This window comes from Boleophthalmus pectinirostris, unplaced genomic scaffold (genome assembly GCF_026225935.1).
Source record: "Boleophthalmus pectinirostris isolate CB_2022bp ecotype Guang Dong unplaced genomic scaffold, ASM2622593v1 HiC_scaffold_6, whole genome shotgun sequence".
NCBI lineage: Eukaryota > Metazoa > Chordata > Actinopteri > Gobiiformes > Gobiidae > Boleophthalmus > Boleophthalmus pectinirostris.
In genome coordinates, this window is record NW_026571447.1 from 6659729 (window position 1) to 6684624 (window position 24896).

Genomic DNA, 24896 nt, shown 5'->3' on the forward strand with positions numbered 1-24896 from the left:
ATTGGTTAAAAATAGGGACACTTGGGACATTTCTTGTATAAAACTGGGACAAATCAATGATTTTGTATAAATCTGCTGGGACAGGGACACAGGGCTCAAAACTGGGACTGTCCCAGGGAAATAGCGACGTCTGGTCACACTATGTTTACATATTATTCATAAATATACCACTTTTTCACTCCCCATACGACAGTCAGACATGTAAAGAAAGTATTGAAATTGTTAGTCAAATTCAAAATACAAATATTTCTAAATAAATGAAAGTGTTCTGATCTGTTATCATATTTTCCTCATTAAAATCATACCTGGAGTTGTGTTTGTTTCATTCACTCTTTCAAACAAAAACTCTTTATTATTAGTCTGTCTACATCTCCAAAGCTCAAAACTCTCTGTTCCAATTTGTGATGTCATGTGGTGATACAGAAAATGCTCCAAAGTGTGTTTTTAAACTCTATACACCTTCACTAGAATCATTTGGATCATTTCAGTCATGGAATTGCCAATCTCTACTAAACTAAAAGTAACATGAAAACTTCCACTACATGACATCACAAGGTGGAACAGAGCATTTTGAGCTTTGGAGATGGAGAGAGACTAATAATAATGTTACTCAAACATGTTTTTGAGGATGTAACAACATTATAGCATGGTTTAAATCGCGCAAGAGTCAGTTTCATTTAATATAGGACCTTTAGTAAATAAAAACTGAACATAATATATTTTCTCTAAAGGGGTTGATTTACGATGGGCTGCTGGGGATCAGAGGGAGTCCTTTTAGGTTTAAACCAACTCCTCTGAAACTGGCAACCCAAATGAGAGACTCGTGTGAGGCTCCTTCTGCTTTGTGATTGAACCAACTAACATAAACAACTTAGTCATCATGTCATGTTTTTGTAATTAAGAATAAATCAGTATTAGAACTGTTGATTTGATTTGAGTATGTTTACCTCGTATCTGGGAAAACAGATAGATCATGTTTATGGAATTTAAAATCAAAAACTTACATTCAGCTCCTTAAAATGGTCCAGTGTGGCATTAATTATTAGCTCATCTTGCATTTGTACTCAATAAGAAGTGTACCCTCAAACACATATTCTGACTGTGACATCGACTGCCGTTCCTCTGATCCATAATTTAACATCTCCTTTATGGAAATCCATTTGTTTAAAGGTCCTATATATTACGCAAAATTGATTTGTGTGAGTTCTAAGCCATGTTAGAATGTAGTTACCTCCTCAAAAACAGACCTGGAGTTTCATTCATATATTTTTAAATACCATATTTTTTGGACTATAAGTCACACTTTTTTCATGGTTTGGGTGTTTCCTGTGACTTATATATTACATTTTCACACTGACAGCCTTGAGAGGCTCTAGGCTTGTATGTCAGTATCTGCTACTACTGTACCACTGTCACTTGGCTCTACTGCGCCAAGATTGTCCTGTATGTATCATGTCAATCGATTAAATCATTCTTTCTGTACCACTGAACATTTTAAATTTAAACAAACTTATGAAGACAACTGAGAAGACTGAAGACAAATGCCCCTAAAAAGAAAATCATATTTTTCAGATTACAAGTTGCAAGTAGAGAAATGTGCAGCTGAAAACAGTAATCGAGCAGCAGAAAGAAAGTTTGGAGTGAGTGAGAAACTTGTGACACCAGGAGGATGCACCATGCAACTTTCCTGGAAGTCACTGGATGGATGGACAAAGCCTGGACATCAGTGACACCAAAACCATCCTGTTGGGATTCAGAAAGGCTGGAATAATTCTAACTGGAACTGATGCTCTCTCTGTTCTATTGTTATTACTAGAACTTGACTTTCAAGATGAAATGTCAGTTCCTGGTCTCTGATTTTATCAAATAAATTTTACCAAAAAAGTGTGACTTTTAATCCAGTGTGAATTATATATATTTTTTCTTCACCATTGTGCATTTTTTGGCTGGTGTGACTTATACTCCGGAGAGACTTCTAGCCCTTTATTATTAGTCTGTCTACATCTCCAAAGCTCAAAATGCTCTGTTCCACCTTGTGATGTGATGTAGTGGTAGTTTTCAAGTTAACAGCAACATTTTACCTTTTGTTCAGTGGAGACTGGTGATTCCAGGGCAATGGAACACATCACAAGGAGGAACAGAGTGTTTTCCGTTTGAGATAAGAACTCATTAAATATGCAGGGTTTGTGTGTTAAACATGTCTGAATAGGAGATATGGGTTTTTTCATGACCAGTGCAAATACTGATTGTTTAGAATCCTGAGCAACTGATGGCTGAAAAGCTCTGTCGATATACAGGACCGATTTTGATCATTTTCTTTAAATTATGTCATTTAAATGTATTAAAAACTCACCCGTCACAGAATATTTGATTTCTGTTGTAAAAAGAACGAGCCACGAGTGTGTTCAGCTGTTATATCTGCCAAAGGTGGACACTTTCATCAATCAGAAGTGTAGAATACGTTTTGTTCAACAATAAAGGTTTTCTAAAACTTTTGACCGGTAGTGTATGCTCTATATGTATAATCGATCTACCTGTAGTGTGAATGAAACAAAACACAACTCTGGGCATGTTTTTGAAAAGTAAACACTAAGGCCAGGTATCAGTGAGTGTGTATACATGCACATCAGTGTCCTGGTTATTAGCCATATCCTGGTCAGTATTCGAGATACTGCATATACATGCACACTGAGAAACCGGGATACTCATATCCCTGTGGACATGATCAAATGGAGTATCCCGGTTTCTTGACATAATCTTACAAATGCCCAAATGCAAAAATTAACTTAAATCAATTTAATAAACCAGGAAAAATACAAACCATGAGCTCCTTTAGCAGAGGAAGCTCGGGAGGTTTAACCAGCGGTGAGGAAATATGAGATATCCCACAATCCACTGCACACATCAAACCCAACAAATTCTTCATTAAAATCTTCTGCATAAATAAACTCAACTTTACAACATATAAACCAGAACCACTGTAGAACCACATCAGCCCGTTTGATCATATAATTCAGCTCTGATCACATTTGTTTACTTTTTACAGAAACGAAACTTAAAACCGCATGGCTCATTTAGCATAAACTGTTAGCACTGATAAAAACAGCTGGCTCCTTGTGCCGCTGATGCGATCAGCTTCTTTCGGACTAAAAGACACGACTCAGTGGATTATGTGTGTTCTTTTAGTGACAGAAGAGATGCTGATGATGGTGAGTCTGTTCTGTGCGTGTGTTGTACAGGTACAGATAGTTCATGTTTTAGATTTTCAGCGATCACACGAGTGCAGGTCGTACGAGTGCATGTTGTACATGTGCAGCTTTAGTGCAGCTCTTTATTTTACACTCATTTCACTCATGTATGATCACTTTATTTATGCTGGTCACTTTATTTATGTCGCTACTGTTGCGGTGAAAAGACTGGAAATTGCTTGTTTTTGGACGCATGCACACTCAACTTTATGTTGCAGTAACCGGGATACTGAGTATACATGCCACAGTATCCCGGTTACTATCAGAATAAACCAGTGACAGTAACCTGGTTTCTAATAACAGGGATACTGAAACCAGGGTACTGCGTATACATGCACCATCAAGAAGCCGGGATACTCTAAAAACCCGATCATAACCGGGATACTGATGTGCATGTAAACGCACTCACTGAGAAATTGCCAATATGACACATACCTCAATACACAGGCCACAATGCGCTATGTTTTTCGATACAGTGCACTTTTTCAATTCAGTACAATTCAATATGATATGTTTCAAATCTATTCAATATGATTCAATAGCTAAATAATGTCTGTGATACTCAAAGTCTGTGCAAAGTTCATATTCAAAACAGTGAATATGTCAAATGTATTTCTTTCTCCAAATGAGCAACACACCAAAAAGATACTCTTGGTGATACAGCGATACAGCAGCTCAAGATATCGATACTGTATCATCAAATTAAAAGATAGATGTGTCAATATATTTACACAACAAAAGTAAACACCGTTATAAAACAGATCTGAAAACAGCCTAATATGGACCTATTCATAACGCAAACCCTGTAACATTTCCATTGTTTATTACACTTCACTTTCATTCACGAGTCTAGTCTACAATTTGACAACAACCATTGCTCATAACACTATTCTAACAACCTTTAATTAATCCCATGTCATAAATCACAGTTGGACGTGCAGACACAAACAGCAGCTCCGCACAGTGAGAGGACTCGCTATGGGGAGGACACTGTTTGCTTTGGAAGACTTTTGCGCACACGGACCTTTCATGTTTTGTGATCCATTCTGTTTGTTTCACTACGAGACTCAACTCTACGGCCTAAAACCACATTTGGTTGGCAGGCGAAGTATTGACTTTCTCTGGTGCTGGAAATCATCACGGAGCCAGTTCAGCAATATGAAATAGAATGGGTATTACCAGCGCTGGATGAAGTACTCCGTCTTCTTACTTAAACGTGCGCTGCGTAGCTTTTTGGGTGGGGGTCCGTCACCTGCCCGTCACCATTGCTCTTTTTAAAATGTTCCACTATATGACATTAAACAGATCTACCTTAAATGATCTACGTAGACTTTAAGTTAATAATGTTTAGGTCTGGAATTGGCACTAAAAACTTACAAAATGTACTTTGTGTTGATGCGAAAGTTTGTTTATAAGGGTGGTTCTCAAAATCTGTTTGTTTTTGTTTTTGGCACATATAAAGCCTAACTTCCCTTGAAATGAAATGAAATCATGTCATGGGTTTTTTATGTTACGTTGAAGGACAAAAAATCCTAAAATTACGTTAAGAAATGTTTACAGACCTCCAATAGAACATTTGTTGTTGCTAAAGTTGTACACTTTTATGACTACAGTTGTTGCCTGACCATGTATTGATCACGTTTTTCTACTCCACTACATTTTAGATCTGGATTGAAAAGTAAAAAGTACTTTTCTTTATGGTTTGAGACCATTTCATTTGAGTTTCTGTCCCAACTTTGAGCAAACCAAATACACAAAAACAGCTCGAAAAATTCATGAGATGAGACCAAGAATAGTGTGGCTGAAGGCATGTTTTTTTAATATGTTAGTTGAAGGACAAACAAGTTTCATGTAAGGAGTGAGAATAAGTCTGTTTTTTTTTTTGTTTTTGTTTTTGGCGCATATAAAGCCTAACTTCCCTTCCCTGACATGAAATGTGGATAATTTTATAAAATACAGTGGCAACCCTGACGTCAGAATTCCTTACCAGTCTTGTTAAACAGAGATGTCAGTGGGATGGGAACTAGGGCCACAGCCCGGGGAAGCTGTGAGGTCCCACACAGATGCACCACATTCAGACAATATGTGCTCTCAGTCAGAGGCACTACATTTTGGAACAGTCTCCCACTATCAATAAGAGAAACTCTCAACACTTGCCACTTCCAAATCCCACTTGAAACAGTGGCTAAAGTGAAACCAGACTTGTGGACATTTTTAGATTAGAACTGTCACTTGTTATTGTTTTTTTCTCTGTTAACTTTGTGGTGTTACCTGCCGAAGGATTATAGATGGAAATGAGCATTCTTGCTACAATCTGACATATTTACACTGCAGTGTCGTACATGTTCATTAATATGCACTGTCCTTATTCAATAAATAAATAAAATAAGATGTTATCATTTTGGGTGTACTACTACAGAATAAAAACAAGAACTCTGTGTAAACTTAATATTATCCATACTTTTCAAAGCCTGATCTCGTCTGATCTCAGAAGCTCAGCAGGGCTGGGCCTGGTTAGTACTTCGATGGGAGACACTGGGAACATCAGGTGCCACAGGGGGACACCAGTCGTACAAACTGTTGTTGTGTCCTTAGGCAAGGCACTTCACCCTCATTGCCTAGTATGAAAGTGGTGTGTGTGTGAGTGATGGTGGTGGTCAGAGGGGCCGATGGCGCAAATTGGCAGCCTCGCTTCTGTCAGTCTGCCCCAGGGCAGCTGTGGCTACAGTAGTAGTTTACCACCACCAGGTGTGGAGTGAATGAATAATGTTCTGTAAAGTGTCTTTAAATGTCCAAAAATATAAAAAAAACTGATGGATTATTATGTCTTCCCAAATTTTACATCCACAAATGTAAAATTGAGAAGTGTCCCCCTAACTTTGCTTGTTTTAAAAATGAACTCAAATCATATATAAAAGCTCTGAAATATATGAATGAACCTAAAGCTCAAAAAGTTTACTCCTACATGTGTGAAATTCCCCTGGACTTTATGAACTCAGGCTGAATGAACTCCACTCTCCTTTGCTATTATCCTTTTTCTCTTCCTAAATGCACTTAAAAAAAAAAAAAAATAAATGTTGTTTTATTACTATTGTATTGTATTGTTGCTGTATAATATGTTGTGTTTATGTTCCCTCATCCCAACATGTAACTGCTGACGACACACAGCCATGTTTGTTGTATCAAGTTTATGCACCCAGTTGTGTGTAAAAAAAACAAAAAAAAACCTGATGTCAGAAAAACATAGACTCACCAAAACTGGCAATTTTACTGAAAATGTGGAAATATAAAATTTGACAAAAGTCTGTGACAAAAGTAACTCAAAGTAATGTAACACAGTCGCCTTTTGGGATAGGAATGTTGTGATATAAATATATAACAAATTTTAGCACAGTAACTGGAAATATATAATGTATTACAATTTAAGAGCAACTTGTCCAACACTGGTTATAAATAAATGATCTAAAATTGGTGTGGTGTGGCGAAAGTTTTCAGAAATGCTTTTGCGTGGGGTTGGACATTGTCATGCCAGACTGGAAGGCAACATTTCTATGTGTGGCAATGGCCTAACATCTAGTCAATGTTCGTGTGTAAATAATAAAAATGTTCAGTGTTGTTTGGTTTGCAGCATCCATGTGTTAGGTGTGCACTTGTGCTTATCTTGAGCATACAAAGTCAAACAATCAGCAAACGGACCACTTTAAGACTCTGAGGCTTTGACAAATACGACAAGAAAGCCACAAAACATGTAGGATATAGGCCTGTGTTTCTCTAATTCCTTAAAAAGAAAAAAAAAAAAGACTATAATTTCCTCTAATCTGACTGGCAGCACAAAATATAGTTAGTTAATGCTCTAAAGCTGAGAAAATGAGCCAGAAAAATGGAAAATGAAATAATACCGAAGTGCCAAAGTGTTTCTATTCATGTCAGTGGGTTAAGGGTCAAATTAATCATGATAGATAGAATAAACTTGTATTTTTTATCTTAGTGGCTATATTCTGGTCAAGTTACACTAAATTCAGTTATTTTTTAGAGGCTAAAACTACATTTGATGCGACATTTAGATTATTTTTTCAATCTGAATCAGCTAATAAATGTACATCATTGAAACGTATTAATTCAAGTTCATGGAAAACTGAGGAATGGTTATGGAGAAGACATGGAAAACCTTAAGTCTGTGCGAACCCTGCAGTTTAATATTAAAAAACCTCATATTGAACACGAGTGGGGCTTTAGGTCTTATTTGAGAAGGTCACGATTACAATTGTGATTTCACGCACAGCATGGCGACAACAAAGTGAGAAAAACAACCTCCAAAAGTGATCATCCAGGAAGCGCATGACAGCAGCACCCGGAGCAGCTGGTCGCCCCTGGCAACGTATATTAGTTATGCCATTAGTTCTGATTGTGATCGAAAAAACTGATGGACCTCAACTTCTGTAACTGTTCTAGAAATATGTCATAACCTCCTCATAGCTTTAGTCAATATGGAGTCTTCAGTTTCTGTTATTATTATGCATTATTTCAACTTTTTAATACACCTTTGGACATCTCTGCATTGGGATTTTATACATGGTGAATAGGGCTGGAAATATGGCAAAATTTTCCAATTCTAATGTACAACCAAAGGACAGACTGTATAAACGGACATAGTTAAACCCCTGGCCGCTGTATTCCAAAAAATATATCTCCTGCCACAAGATCTGCTGCTGACTTCACAATGAAAAAGCCCCGAGTTGATGAATGAAAAGTGCACTGTGTAACTTTTCAGTTGGGAGTATGTCAGGTTCTTGTTTCTATGGACATGTCATTGCTAAAGATGTAACAATAACTGAAATATTGTGATATTGTATCGCCAAAACTCTCACAATAATAACGTGACCTGTCACAATATATTGAATTACAAGGTTGTTCACTGAAAATTATTTATAAAAGAGGGAACTACATGGACCATGATCCTTTGCTTCATTTCATAATTCTCTTAGCTTTTCCAAAATATTGCAATAAATATCGTACCATGAGATGCATATCATGTATATATCGTACAGTGAGATTTAGATATTGTTACATTCCTAGTCATTGCTCTGCTGAAAATGTTCCACAGTACTACATTAAACAGCTCTACCTTACGTTTATTCAATTACAGGTCACATCTTGAGAATAACTATGAGCCAAGCCACCTTAAGAAAGCTGGAAAAGGATACTAAAAGGTTAACAGAAAAGATGAATAATTTACGCTTTAACCTTAGATGTCGACAGAAGCAGCTTATACCCAAGACTTTGCAGAAGAAAGCACCAGAACCAGGACGTAGGGCATCCAGGTTAACCCAGCGTCACCTGAGAGTCATGCTCAGAGAAATAGTCGTCTCAATTATGACATTGGAAACTTAAAATTTGAAATAGAAAACTTACAAAACAGGATAACTTTTTTAGTCCCAAAAGAAATATGTCAGATTATCAGTGACTTCATAGCCACAGGTCAGTTAAGGTTGACCCCGAAGTGAAAGCACCCATTATGGCCCTGAATGATTCTACTAATATGACCCACACTCAGTGCAAGTTCAACAGGCCTAGCTAACTAAGTTTATGTTTACACTGAAACGAATCACTGTATCACCGTATCGGATCTAACCCTAACCCTAACGATTTGTGTCCAGACATGTCGTTTCTGTGTCCACAATCAAAGACTTCCCTATCCACACAGTAACACAAAACCGCCTGAAATGCGAGTCACATGACTAGGCTGGCATCACGACGTCACATGGGCAGTATAAACAAGGAAGTGGAAGATGAAGAAAGAGGTTCCGTTTGTCTATGCTTTGTTTAAACTGTTTGCCACAATAGCGTCACATGACCAATGTCACCAACCCAGCGTATCAGGAAGGTGCAAATCACAGTGACATGGTCCAATAAGGACACAACTAGAGCTCCTACGTCAGCGTATCAACGTTTTCAGGTGTCCACACAGTGCTGGATCAGATCTGTACTCAGATGAATTTGTGGGAGCTGGTGGCACCAGATCATTCCGTCTCTGGAGCCATTTTCCATCTGATTAGTGTGGATGAACATTGCATCCACAACGAAAACAACTCAAATATGTCCTAGTGTGGATGGAGCATAACAGAAACTGTAACCAAGTAGGGTGTTAGTTTCAGAGTAGTTCCCTTCGGGCAGATATAAGGCAGTCCCCACCAGCATCTGACCAGAACTGAAGAAGCAGCTTAGATGAGCTGTGAAACATATTCGACCAAATTAAACTTTCGTCCAGTTGAGTAACTGAATTTCTCCTTTTGTCATGGATTCTACCTGGAAGGCTGAGGGATTTTACACACTCAATTACAGGTAATTTTATAGCTTAAAAATACCACAAAAAACAGACGTTCTGAGTGGAGAATGTGAGTGAGGTTGCCTCTCCACAGATCTGATCTGTAACTTGGACTAGTTTGGTCTCAATGACGATAGAAATGTTTAATGCCATACTGTGAAACATTCCAGAGTAATGGAGAAAAGCATTTGACGGACCCTCCATCAGAAAAGTTACACAGTGCACTTTTAAAACTACTGAACAGACTTTTGTTTCTGTGTTTTGGTGACTGTATCTGCAGGATCAATTACACAAAGTCTGTTGCTCTGGAACACGCCCAAAGACCACTGAGGTTCAACACTTAAATACTGACGCTGAATTCCAAACACTTCCACAGTACAAGATGCATGTGGGTCTGCCGGACTTTTGGCTTTTACATTAGTGTTTGAGCTCAGGTAAAGATGATCAAACAGTGGACACATGTAAATGAAACAGTAAAAAGGGCCCTGTAGCTGACCTGTGACACCAACAGACAAGACCAAGAATAGTTATATGTTATGTTAAAGGACAAAAATTCCTAAAATTACGTTAAGAAAGGTTTACAGACCTCCAATAGAACATTTATTGTTGCTAAAGTTGTCACAGTACATTTTTATGACTACAGTTATTGCCTGACCATTTATTGATCACTTTGTTTGACATGAGCCTCATACAGGAAATTAGCCGGAAAGTTTCCAAGCTGGAAAGTCCCTCACTACAATTTTTAGGTATCTGTAATTTACTTAAGTCAGTTTTGCAGCGGATACATTTTACTTCTGCTTCACTACATTTGAGATCTGGACTGAAAAGTAAAAAGTACTTTTCTTTATGGTTTGAGACCATTTAATTTGAGTTTCCGTCCCAACTTTGAGCAAACCAAATACACAAATACAGCTCAAAAAATTCATGAGATAAGACCATGAATAGTGTGGCTGAAGGAATGTTTTTATTATTATTATTTTATGTTAGTTGAAGGACAACCAAGCTTCATGTAAGGAGTATGAGAATAAGTCTGTTTTCCTAAAGGAATTAAGGAATGTTTATGGACCCCCAGTAGAACATTTGTTGCTGCTAAAGTTAAGTTGACACAGTACATTTTTACGACTACAGTTCTTGCCTGACCATGTATTGATCACTTTGTTTGACATGAGCCTCATATGGGAAATCAGCCGGAAAGTTTCCAAGCTGGAAAGTCCCCCTGAATTGTACCTTTTTATGAAACTAAGTTAGTTACTCTATATACATATAAATAATAAAAAAAAACAATATATCTCAACACATTTGTTCATACATACAACCAAAACATGGAAAAACTATGCACTTGCGTCATGGTACTTCCACTTTTGATGAAGAAGTGAACAGACTATAGCTGTTCAAAAGGTTCATGGACAACTTTAAATGTACCATCAAGGTATCAAACTTTCGCTCTGGCTACGTAATCCAACAGTGGGAATGTAACTAGTAAAATTCTGTGCTGTCCATCATACTCAATATCCTTTTTTAGAAGAAATGTTGTCACTATCCAGTTCAAAGTCTGGTAGATAAAGTAAACTTCGCGAGCAAATGAGGATTATATTATTACATACTGCTTCAGGAAGATCAGTAAAATGACATAAACAAGACCCGACATTTGGTCTCACGACATTCACATTTCATTTTATTATGATATAGAATGCTGATTTTCTAACTCAATACACCACAGCGCGTGATGCGGCCAACTAAATGCCAGCGAGAACGTCCCCCCTCTCCCGGGCACAGCAGGTACCTGTCTGCTGGTCATACACATAGACCGTATATATGAATGGACGTATATTCTCTGTAGCATTTCACTGATGTCATAAATGCCGACGCAGAGCTATACTTTGCCGTTTACTCTGCGAGGCTCCTGACGACGGTAGCTGTAATGCTCCAACAATCCATCAAGCAGTGTGGTTTTGTAGTTTACCAAAGTCGTACTAAAACATTTTGTCAGATTTTTGAACGCTGTGTACCACATAAAATCGATTCAAGGTCAGTAAGCACAACCAGAATTAATACATAAGGTACACTGTCAATTTTTGAGAAAATTAAAGGATTTTAAGTGCGCCTTGTAGTCTGAAAAATATGGTATTTTTCGCACTTGTACATATAGGCGAGTTTCATTGTTGACAAAAGCGCGCGTTGCATGCTGGGAATTATTTTGGTCGGCGGCAAGAAACACAAATTCAACATGATGGACGGAGTGAGAAAGCACATAAAGGGTATTGATCCCGGTTATTTATCCACTCTAACGGCAGAGGACCCAAGACCATTTGACCAGAAATTGGTCATAAGCATCGATGGAGCCAAATCACCCTTTTCAACCCCGACAAAAGGTGGACCAAACCAAATTTCTGGTCAGAATCGCCAACTACCTGGACAAATATTCACTTGGGCGATATCCACAATGACTTGGTGGAAACTCCTGGGCCATTCACAGCAGAAAAGATGAAAACCTCCAAGAGTCTCGATGTGTTGTTGAACTTGTTGGAGTCCATGGTTTGCTAGGATCTTCTACGTTTGCTCTGCGAATGTTTGAAAGCCGTTTAATTCGCCGTTAGTGGTTCTTTTCACTCAGAATATGAAAAAGACATTTTCCTTCTTCCGTGCTTCTATTTGTGCATCTGATAATGCAGCAGGAATTTACCATTATCGGGGATAAATCCGTGAGGTTACGCACTGTGTTTGACCTCTATCGTGTTTCTTGCCTCCGACCAAAATATTTCCCAGCATGCAACGCGGGCTTTTAATAACAATGACGTCAGCTGAAACTCGCCTATACATTTATATCATTTGTCTACAAGGAGTCTACTATCACTACTATCACCATTTACATTTTTGCTCTTTGTTATGATATTATATTGTATTATATTGTATTTTATTGTGATGTGTGAGCTACTGTGTCCAATTAATTTCTCTCCATAAAGTTTGTCTAAGTCTAAAAACGCTTTATTGCAAATGGAATCATAACTGACAATGACTTTTCTTTCTAAATTGTTCATATTTTGGGTCAGAGACAGAGGCTGGGGGAGGTCTTACTTCCGTACTTTGCCGCACAGGTGGGAAGTGAAAGAGCCAGAAATCGAGCACCTCCTGAGAGCAGCGATCACACGCAAAGCCCCACATCCCACATCTGGAAACACCCTCCTTCCCCCTCATCCTCTCCTCTTCCCCTCTTCCCCTCCTGCTTTCCCCTCCCTCCTGTTTCTGGACGTGTCGGTGGGGCGCTCCTCTGCAGTCTATCAGAGTGACAGTCTGAAACACGCGGCCAGGACTTCACGCTGAGACGGAGTGATCGAAGCGTTTTCTCTCTCTCAAACTCAACTTGTGTAAAATCATTGGAATTTTGGGGTTGATTTGCTGGAAATTTGCTTCACAGTTTCACATGAGGGATCACGAGAGGCCGCTTTGGAATAAAAGGGACAAAAACACCAACAAAACCACCAAAAAACACTGTAAAACTGACATTAGGCCTGTTATGAAATACAATATTATCGGCTTATGTTAGATCTTTCAAGACATGTGAATATTTTAGGGGATTTTCTTTGCACTAGTGGGAATTTTTTGGTTATTTTACTCTGCAATAGAAGATTTGAGTTGTAGAAGGTTAAATTATGAACTAAAATTACTTATGCACTACGCAACATTTCTGGTGGAGCGTCCGCCACTTGTTTGTCTCCATGGAAATGTTATTGCTTTGTCTAGAATGTTCCATGGTATGACTTTCAACATTTCCATCTAGTTATTTCTAGTTATTCATTAAGGGGTGTTTTTATTGCTCAAAAATACAATCATTCCTTCTGTGAACAGAGGCACCTCTCCACAGATCTGAACTGTAGTGTAGTGCTGTCACGAATACTGGCTCGAGCGTCCCCCTGAAAGTCCCAGCACGAGGGTTCCATTCTCTCTTGCGTTAGAAAATCTGCATTCTATATCATAATAAAATGAAATGTGAATGTAGCGACCAAATGTCGGGCCTTATCATTGTCATTTTCATTTTACCGATCTCCCAGATACGGCACACCTTTTTTCAGTCTGTAATATCAATTTAATCCTCATTTGCTTGAAGAAGTTTACTATGAAATCATATTTTAAATATTGTTTTCTTGTTCCCCATGTCCTATAGCATCTGTAACTGTTGATTTGGGAGGAAATATGAATTATTTCCTTCACAGCTCTTCGCTGGGTTCTTGCAAACCGTCTAATGTATTCCGATTTCTGACCTAGTCGTTGGAGAGAAATGAAATTGAGTGGAGGCACTAGGTGGCGCCAGCCTGGCTAACATTTTAGATCTAATATTATTAAATCACTGCTCATTTTATTGTAAGGGCCCCCCATGTCCCCTGAGTTTCCTTGATCCACCCCTGTTCCAGTTAGGATTGTCAACAGTATCGAAAATCAGATACTAAAACTAGTATCAAAACTAGATGTTCATTTCAGCAAGTACAAAAAGTACAAAATCACATAACTGGACACAACGGGACAGAACCTGACCTTTTGTTGTTTTCTGTTTCCGCCTTGAATTTGATCAGAGCCAGTGGTGGAATGTAACAAAGTATAAAAGTAAAAGTACGGCTACAGTACTTAAATGTTTAGGTGTCTGTACTTTACTTGCATCAGTTTATCAGTGGATACTTTTTGCTTCTACTCCACTACATTTTAGATCTGGACTGAAAAGTTTAAAAAAGTACTTTTCTTTATGGTTTTGAGACCCTTTAATTTGAGTTAATGTCCCAACTTTGAGCAAACTAAACAAAAACAGCTTGAAAAATTAAGAAATCGGTTGAATACCTTAAAATCAGCTAAATTCTTTAACAAAATCACTACTTTTTTTTTTTTTGCTTTAATTGTTCTAAAAAATCTCTGTAAAATACTTTTACTTTTCAATAGTTTTACTTAATTGTAGATTTTTTCATATGATCCTTGTACTTGAGTCTTTTCTGAACTACTGTAATAAACAAAGGCTATTCTTTTGTGTTGAAAATCACGTTATTGTCTTTAAAAAAAAAGCTTTTAAAATTCTCATCTGGGTGTCAGAATCTGCACTGAGTATCAAGTCAAGTCTTTGGTATCGAAGGTGAGAAGAGTGAGTGAGAAATTGTAATATCTTGCCAATACTAGTTCCAGCGCTCACAGACTTCACTCTTTTCTCACTATGTTTTCATGCACAGAGATCGCCGAGTGCTAGTGATGGGACGACACACAATTTTTACAAGACGAGACGAAATACGAGATTGGGTCCACAAGAACGAGACAAGACAAGGATAAATAACTAGGCTCATAACCACTGCACTGTTCATTATTGTACTGAGGCCATGTGAAGACATGGGCCCGGTCAAGCAGAAGTAAACAGCAAGGCCAGAAATTCTAGTTAATGCATCTGATATAAAAATGTATTAAACAGATAGCATATGTTCTCTAGTTTATGTAGTTTTCTGTACCATTTTTGGTTCTAAAGTTTTAAACAGACCATGTATGAAACATGGAACAAAAATTATTTCCCAAATTTCAAAGACCTGCAAATCATGTCAATAAATGGATGTATTTCATCATATCTTGTGTTTTTCGATCTTTGAACTGCTGATGAAGGTACATGATTTTTTTTTTTTTTTATGTATTTAAAATGATAAAAATTTGCTTGGAAGGACTGACATATTTTATAGAAATAGTTACTTTTCATTTTGAAGTAATATTAAAGTATTCAGAAGAAAAAAGTTGACAAATTATGTCAAATCCTGCACCTTCTACTTGTTTGCACAATTTTCCCTCCGTTACTTTTCCCTCCGTTACCATGACCTTTCTTAATAAAAAATCTCATTACTCAAAAAGTAAGAGGTTTTTCAACCTAATCTTGTACCATATGGTAGAAAACTATATGAAGTAAATATTCAAACCAGTTTGTTAAGGATATGTAAGTGAGAACCAAGAGTTATCACTGTTTGGATTTATTGCCCAAAAAGTGCTGCATATTTCATTCCCTCCGTTACCGACATGAGTTTCCAATATTCCAATTTATCTAATAGCAAATGAACAAAATAGGGCAACGACTTATTGATGGGGATGTGCTGACTCACGACTCGTCACCCTGATCGTACCACCAAGATGTTCCAGTAATGGGAGCAAGATACAACATCCCCAAAGGCTGCTGACTGGCCTGTGCCAATGAAGAGGCACTAAGTCATATTTCGATACATAGGCCACGATACGATACATACCTCGATACATAGGCCACGATATGATACATATTTTGATACATAGGCCACGATACGATACATATCTCGATACATAGGCCACGATACGATACATATTTCGATACATAGGCCACGATACGATACATACCTCGATACATAGGCCACGATACGATACATATCTCGATACATAGGCCATGATACAATACATACCTCAATACATAGGTCACGATACGTTGCATATCTTGATACATAGAGCATGATACATACCTTGATACATAGGCCACGTTATGATACATATTTTGATACATAGGCCACAATACGATATATATCTCGATACAGTGCACTTTCGGTTTGATAAAATATATTTCAAAGCGATTCTAAATCATGGCTGTGATACCAAAAGTCTTTGTTAAACCACTTCTTGCACAAAGTTCATATGAAACACAAACATTTTAATCCTCAAAACAGTGAAAATATCAAATGCGTCGCATAAAAAAGTTTCCTTCCTCTGAACAAGCAACAAAACTGTAGCACTGTAACAAAATAATTTAGTAAAATATATCATAAAATACTCTTGGCGATATATCGATACAGCAGTCCCTGATACCGATACTGTATCATCATATTAAACGAAACGATATACCGATATTTTGCTATTTTTGCACGCCCCTAATCCTTACTATCTGATTCTAAAGTTATATAACAGTTCATACAAAAGCAGAGTTCATTTCAACATATTTTTGTATATTTTTGTCGACTAAAAGTGCTGAGAATTTTGTCAAATAATAAAAACGAAACATAAATAAACGAAAGAAGAGAGCGGACACTAGATCTGTGGAGGACTTCTCAAACCAAATCCCCTGAAGCAGACCCTTAACAAAGTCCAAGAACACGTCTGTGCAAGTCCCATCAGGCAATCACCTACTATCTCGCTTTATCGGAGATTTTAAAAACATCTGGTTAACTTAAAGGTTGTATAGAGGATGTTTTTAAGGGAAGAGAAATACAGTGACTCCTTTTTCAAATGTTGTGCATGCATGACACCACCTTCCTCCTCCACAGCTCCCTCAGTAGAAACATCTCCTCCCGCATCTTTACTCTAGAAATCATGTTTGTTTACAGCCAGTGCGCGTTCAGAATTACCGTTGAAGTGACCTGTCTAGAGGTAATTTAGCGACCGACGTGTCAGTTTTTAGGCCCTTCGTCTGCTTCATTGGCGCAATCGCTGAAAGGAATCTCCAAGAATCACCTCAGTTTGTCTTCGCTCCGTTTCCCCTTCTCTTCTTCTTTCAGTGACCTCAAAAACGGACTTTCTTTTGCGCCGAACTGGTCGTGGATTCTCGTCCGCCATCGCAACAAACTTTGTGCGAAATGCGAAGAAGCTACAGTTTGAAAAAGCCTCTAAGAACCGCTGCGTAAACCACATAATCCCCGCACGCCGACGAGTCAATTACACTAGAAACGTAGGGAGTTTGATTGACAACCGAACAGCCAATAGAAAATGAGGGAGCCTTGTTTTCTATTGGCTGATGTTTATCTGGCCTCACTACATCCACAGTTGATAGATTTTTATTCTTTTTTTTTTGGTCATCATAATTACAAGGCTGCTGCGTCTCTGTAATGGTATTTTAAACTTTCATTGACAATTTGAAACAAAAAAAAAATCCTCTATACAACCTTTAAACTATTACATATTTTTATTCCCTTTGGTGTGGCAAGTATCGGTGCACCTGAGCCCCGTTTCTTGGTTTAAAACTGCACTGTGTAACTTTTCTGCTGGAGGGTCCGTCAAATACTTTTCACCGTGGAGATCTTATCACTTTGTCTAGAATGTTTCACGGCATGGTGTTAAAGCTTTCTGTCTTCACACAGAGTAAACCAGATCGAGTTACAGGTCAGATTTGTGGAGCGGAGAGGCGACCCCCGCACAGTCAGAATGCCGAGATTTTCCAGTTATTTTTGAGCTATAAAACCACCTGTAATTGAATAAATATTGTGGAACATACCAGGTAGAGGAATAACATATCCATAGAAACAAGCAGGTGACGGACCCCAAACGAAAAAGTTGCACAGAGAACTTTTAATCTGAACTAAAACTAAAAATGGTTTGCTTCCTATGTGGGCCAGTTTGAGTCCAAAGATTCGACCTAGATTCGTGTTAGTGTTGGTTTAGTTCCAAGTTTAGTTAAAGTTTTGATGTGGTGATAGTGCAAGTGTGAATGCATTCTAAGAAAAAAAAAAACTACCGGTCAAACGTTTTAGAACACCACACTTTTTTCCAATTTTTTTTACTGTTTACTGTTGACCAAAACATATTCTAAACTTTTGATTCATGAAAGTGTCCAGCTTTGGCAAATATTACAGCTGAACACACTTGTGGCTCGCTCTTTTTACAATAGAAATCAAATATTCTTCAGAAAGTTCGGTAACACTTTCTTTTCGGGTGCACTTATTAACATCTAACCACCTGCTTATTAGCACAGTTGTAAAAGGTTTATTTGTCATTAATTAGTATTTATTTAGTCTAATTCCTCATAAGATTATTCTCTTACTGTATTAGTTAGACATTTACAAACACTTTCCTATTAATACACTCCTTATTACTGCTTATTAATATGATACTAAGCCATTTTTGTCCATGATTTATGATTCTAATAAGGACTAGTAGCAGAAGAAATTTTGTTTTTACTTATTTGCGCCAAAAGCTGATTAGAATCATAATTCATGAACAAAAATGACCTAGTATCGTATTAATAAGCAGTAATAAGGAGTGAATTAATAGGAAATAAGTGTTTGTAAATGTCTAACTAATAGCAGAATAAGTTTATGGGAAATTAGACATTAATAAGGACTGAATAAATACTAATTAATGACAAATAAACCCATTTTCTTCCGCTTAGAAAATGGGTTTATTTGTCATTAATGGATGGATGGATGGATGGACAAATAAACCATTTACAACTATGATAATTAGGAGGTAGTTAGATGTTAATAGTATAATAAGTGTTGCCGAAAGTTCTTCCCAAGTCTGTTACAGAAGTTTCCATAAATGTGTGGCACTTGTAGGTTGCTTCACTCTTCTGTCCAGTTCATCCCAAACCAGCTCCATGGGGTTTAAGTCTGGACACTGTGCTGCTGGACACTCCATGTTTTCAAGCTCACAGTATTGTTCTTTTTTTTTTGAGGTAGTTTTGGCAGAGCTTGGACTTGTGTTTTGTATCTTTTATCTTTTTTAAATCTCTGTCTGTTCAGTTCTTACCTTTGTACCATTTCGAGCTCTTCGTTGGACTTGCACGACTTGAAATTGCAATAAATAACTGGAAAAATTACGGTGTTCTAAAACTTTTGATCGGTAATGTCCATTAAAACATGATAAGGTCGTGTTTGAGAATCTTCTCTCTGAGCAGATCCTAGAGACAATCAAACACCCCAGTCTCTGTACACACTCATCTGCTTTGTGCGTCGTAAAGGACAGGGTCTTTTCTCTTTTATTAAGTAAAAGAAAGTGTCAATGCGATTAGTCTGCAGAATAACAATTTAAAGGTGCATTGTATAACTTTTCTGGTGGAGGATCTGTGAAATGCTTTTCTCCATGGATATGTTATTGTTTTGTCTGGAATGTTTCACAGTATGAGGTTAAACCAGACCAAGTTATAGGTCAGATACGTGGAAATACATCCCTCACTCACAGTCAGAATGTCTGTTTTTCTAGCTATTTTTGAGCTTTTTTTGAGTTGTCATACTGTAAAACGTGACATATCCATAGAAACAAGCAGGTGACCCCCCCCAACCAAAAAATTATACACCTTTACACCATTTAAAAAAAACAAAAAACTATTGTGATTTTTATTTCCGCTCTAATTTAGATTTTTGATTCAGGTTTCATGTTCACAGTGCACATAAACAAATTCACACACATGAAAAAGAATACATCTGCAATTAACAATAATCCCATGCACTTAAAAACAAATTAGGAGAGATCTAAACTACGAGATTTTCTGATATTTAAGACAAGATATTTTATTCCTATCCAAGGACATTGCATGACCTAAATAACTACTCTACCTATCACAAACATTTTACTCCAGCTATGAAACTCATTTACCTTCAAACGCTGGCATAGACCTGTGTTATAAACTATTAATCTTATAAAATAACTCATTAGTCCTGTTTATGAAGCTTTGGGGGGATCTGCATCTAGTTATCAAAGGTTTAAAAAGGTTACAGTGTCTCTAGGGGTGTGCAAAAATATAAAAATATCCATATATCGTATCATTTAATGTGATGATACAGTATCGATATCAGGGGCTACTGTATCGATATATCACCAAGAGTATTGTTTGGTATATTTTACTAAATTGTTTTGTTTCTGCGTTATAGTTTTATTGCTTGTTTATGTGACACATTTGACATTTTCACAGTTTTGATGATTAAAATGTTTGTGCTTCATATGAACTTTGCACAAAAAGTGGTTTAACAAAGACTTTTAGTATCACAGCCATGATTTTGCCTTTGTTTTTTGTTTTTTTGTTTTTTTTTATTGAACTGTATCGAATTGATTTGAAAGATATTGTATTCAGTGTTGGGAAGGTTTTAAAATGTATTCCCGTACAGATTACAGATTACATACGCCAAAATGTAGTTTGTAACGGAATCCATTAAATTACTTAAAGTGAGGAACGTAATCTGAATACTTTGGATTACTTAGTTTGCTGTAGAGAAGCAAAGACTAGAATATCGTAACATAAGATGTTTTATCTGCTAAAAGACAAAAAAAAGGACCAGATTTTACTGAACCAAATTAAAAATATTAATGATAGAAGAGGAGGAGACACGGTCCACACAGCATGATTTAGTCCTGTTAAATCCTGTTTGAGACATAGTTTAGACCTGGTTTTAGTCCTGGTTTAGTCCTAGTTTAGACCTAGTTTAGACCTAGTTTAGACCTGGTTTTAGACCTGGTTCAGTGTCCGTCAATGAGTGGAATTACCGAAAAAAGAAAAAAAAAAAAAAAAAGGGGAAAACAGGAAAATACCTCTGTGTAATCCATTTATTTCAACAAAGTAACTGTAATCCAATTACCACTCACTTAAACAGTAACTGTAACTGAATACAGTTACTCATAATTTGTACTCTAATTATGTAACTCTGGTACATGTAATCTGTTACTCCCCAACACTGATTGTATTGAATCAAAAGTGCACTGTACCGAGATATGTATCGTATCATGGCCTACGTATCGAAGTACATATCGTATCGTGGCCTATATATATATCGAGATATGCATTGTATTGTGGCCTGTGTATTGAGGCATGTATCATATCGGCAACTTCTCAACGATACCCAGCTAAAGTGTCTCTCAATTCCAAATGAGTTAGAAGAATTAGAACAGTGAGCATCGTATTCTAGCATTTGTCAAATTTTGTCCAAATGTTTGTACTATTTACATATTTTTTGAAAATATAAAAAAATAAAAATAAATGAAAGATTGCAGGCTGAGTTAGTTTTTCCACTTGCATAACCTTTGTCTTTTTATTTTTTTGATTCTGAGCATGTGTCTGTGTCATGGGTCTTCTGTAACACCATTGTGCAACTACACTGTGGGAACGGACTTCAGAAACTCACCAACAGAACTTTTCTCATTCTAAACACTGTAGTTATCTGTGCATTAGGACGACGCCATTCTGCCCTTGCACCGAGCGCGCACAGTACCCACCTGCTGCACGTACTGCGGAACCTCCTGCACCGTCTCGAAGGATGACTCGTTCGGCGTGAGCAGGGCGAACATGGCCCGGAACCCGACGGTGGACACGGGCACGGCCGGAGCAGCCATCGCGTCTACCTGCGCAGGTGAAACGTGGAGACCTCGGCTGAACTTGTTTTCCCCCTCGTGTCCCTGAAAGTGGGTCAGCTGGGAAGTGAAAGAGCGTCTCTGTGTCTCAGCTCCGCGGCGCGCGCTGACGCACTCTGAAGGCTGTCCGTGCGCGTAGGTCAGGCTTTATAAGTGAGGACAGGTCACCGGGGGGCAGAGTTTACCTTTGGTCACGCTCTGAAACTTGACTTATTCCCTCTGTCTGTGTCGTCCGGGGAGAATTCCACGGTCGTAGCCTAGTAACGCCCTCCTCTCTCGCGCGCGCACACACATACACATACACACACACGCACACGCGCATACACATATACACATGCCCCGCGCGTGATGAAGAAACATGAGCACATTTTCATTTTTCCCTGAGGCATGCACTGAATGATAAGCTATGGTTGACTGTACACGGTTGTTGCGTAATGGTTTGGTTTGGTTGCGTAAAAACAATATGTAATCCACACTAGAGTCATCATGAGTTAGTTAGCTGGTTTTATCTGTCCTGCATATTTATTGTTGTACTATTTGGCTGCATTAATTGTTGCATTAAGTGTTTATTACCACTAGTCTCAGCTGAAGACAAATAAACAAACTATTGGTTATGGCTTTTGTGGAGCTGTGGGAAACCAAACATGAAGCTTGATTACTAATATTTTATCATTATTCATCACTATTCCCTATTTTATGCAAAAATAGAACTCTAATGTATTAAAATTATATTGGAAATTCTGGTGGAAGTTCACACGTGCGTTTGATAAAAGTATATGGAATGTCAGTGTCGCCCAGTTGAGTTGAGTTGAGTTGAGTTGAGTTCATTGGCCATGAGTCCTTTGATCGACTGTAGTCTGACACTGGCCACACCCAGAGCCGCCGTCAGCTGTAATGGTTGTAATATCCATTGTTTGTTTGTTTTTGTGGTGAAGCCTGATGAAAAAGGGAGGAGCCTCAAAACCATTATGTTTGTAGACGGTTGACCACACAAGAATAGGAATATCATTAAAAACTGGAAATGACATTCCTGTTTGTCCTAATTGTAAAAGGAAACAACATTATTAGTCCATAACAAACATTCACTTGTTCATATGACTTGTATTTGAAATATTTTGTGTAAATAATTATACATAATCTTTTTTTCTGGAACCTAGATGGACGGTGAGTGTTGTCAGTCTTTTTCTTTCTTATTTGAAGATATCACATAAGAATGTGTTTTATAAGTCTATCACTACATTGCAACTATGTGAAACTTGTCCGTTTGTCTTTGCTCAAAAGAATTAGTTTTTGTTATTGCTTTGTGTCAAATTACATCTGACCCAGAGTGTTTTTACAGGGCCTCTGAGCATGAGCTGGATCCAAACATCACTCAAGTCAATGATCTGAGAGTGAAAGAACTTATTCCTCTAAAGCTCAGATGTGTCCTGTAAATTCATTCAAATGCAGCTACACCAAAGTGGGGAAAGTGGTGCTCTGTTTGGGAGCAGAGCCCCCCTCCTCCTGGAGCTTTAGTATCTATGGCTCTCTAAATGACATTTTTTCATTAATGATTACCAGTGAGAGGAAGATATGCAAACACCAAACACACATTTATACTCCACTGTGGACTTTTATTCAAACAGTCCCTGCAGACACAGCGAGACAAGTGATGATGAGGAGTTATTACAAACTGGTTTCACCTTAAAGAAGACATGTTATGCAAAATTACATTTTTAGGGCCTCGTTATAATTGTTTTCATTTCTCATTTACCCTCTCAAAGTTGTATTTAGAGAGTCTAATATTCTAGTAATTACTAGAAGTAATTATTGTGAACTGTGTGCTAGTGTCAGACACAGACTTGCTTCTTTTAGTCAGCAGTGTTAGATCAATAAAACGTCCATATTATAAACTAATGATGCATTTATCTATCTAGCAGACAAAAGCACAGCATGTCTTCTTTAAAAGTGGTAGACGAATCCCTGTCAGTGGATTTACAAGGCGCTGACTACAGTGGGTATAAAATCATGAACGTAATATTATTTACATGTCATTTACATTAGCTAAGCTAACTTTATTTCCTGACACTTGATTTGATCAATAAGTCCATTGCATACAGTAGAATCAAACTGAGTGAACAGTGCAAAGCTTTAGACTCCCTCACTCACAACATGGAATGTTTGCATCTTTCTTTATAAGATTTGCAATTCTTCTGTGATTCTAATATGGGGTGTAAAAAGGAGTGGACAAATCATTCATGAAACTGTGCATTGTGCAGAGCAGAGGTCCTTGGGGCTCTCGTTCTGGCAGTTCCCTTATTTGGAAAAAGGTCAGAGTTCAGAAGTATGATTCATCGTGGTTTCTATGTCAGCTGTTGCAAGCAATTAATGGAACGGTCAGGTCTCAGTCTCCATGTTCATCTGCACGGCTGTAGTCGGGGCAAGTCTGAGCTCAAAATGCAACCAATAAATTCAAAGTACATGACACTTTACAAACTGTCAGGTCAGCTGGTCTTTAGAGTCTTTAGAGTCTTTAGATTCTTTAGAGTCTTTAGAGCTGTAACAGCTTAGGGCTCGTCCACTCCTGTTTACAGTCAGGCGTCATTCGTCACTAATATGACTTCACTTTATATCTACACAATGCTTCTGCGCTGCTGCACTTTTTACACTTATTTAGCATCGCTGTGGACGATGGCAAAGCAGGAAACGGGCATCCTTTGGGCATCTTTGGGCATCCTTCTGGGTCGGAGTCTTAGTCCGAGTTGGGGCCGATCATAAGTGGGCGTGGTCAGAGCTTTGGTCGCTGTCGTGGCTGTCGTCGTTGGCTAGGGAGTCTGTGGAGTGGTGCAGCGCCGCGATCCCAGAAAACTCCGACGGCAGTAACGTTCCCTTCTTCACATTCACCAGTTCTTTCTCTCGAGCTGCTGCCCCCTGCTGGCCTCCTTTCACTCGCTTCCACTTCATCCGCCTGTTCTGGAACCACACTTTGACCTGCAGGAAGTAAAAAAAAAACATCTCTGTCATTTTTGATTAAAACTACGACACTTATCACAAGTGTAGTGTCTGGAAAACATTTGGAAATGCTCTTTAAAGAGGAGGTACGACACTTGAGTCCACACCTCTAACACAGAACATATTTACATCACCATGTTACTTTTTATTGTTTTGAAAGCAACATATTAACATACTTTATAATTTTCAGTTTCATTTTTCACGCTCTTGAGTCCTAAGTTGCTCCCCTTTCAGAGCACTATCACATTTATACA

General features: G+C 37.9%; 2 protein-coding genes across 2 annotated transcripts in view; both read right to left on the minus strand.

The window, feature by feature from the left end:
- agmo (alkylglycerol monooxygenase) overlaps positions 1–21961 on the minus strand; it is a 137088-nt gene extending 115127 nt beyond the window's left edge. Inside the window, exon 1 of the mRNA XM_020923727.2 lies at positions 21517–21961. Coding sequence (XP_020779386.2) covers positions 21517–21633 — 117 coding nt within the window. The 5' untranslated portion in view covers positions 21634–21961. The remainder of the gene's footprint in view (positions 1–21516) is intronic.
- Positions 21962–23257: 1296 nt separating this feature from the next.
- Positions 23258–24896, minus strand: part of meox2a (mesenchyme homeobox 2a) — a 42129-nt gene continuing 40490 nt past the window's right edge. The window contains exon 3 of the mRNA XM_020923724.2: positions 23258–24621. Coding sequence (XP_020779383.2) covers positions 24403–24621 — 219 coding nt within the window. The 3' untranslated portion in view covers positions 23258–24402. The remainder of the gene's footprint in view (positions 24622–24896) is intronic.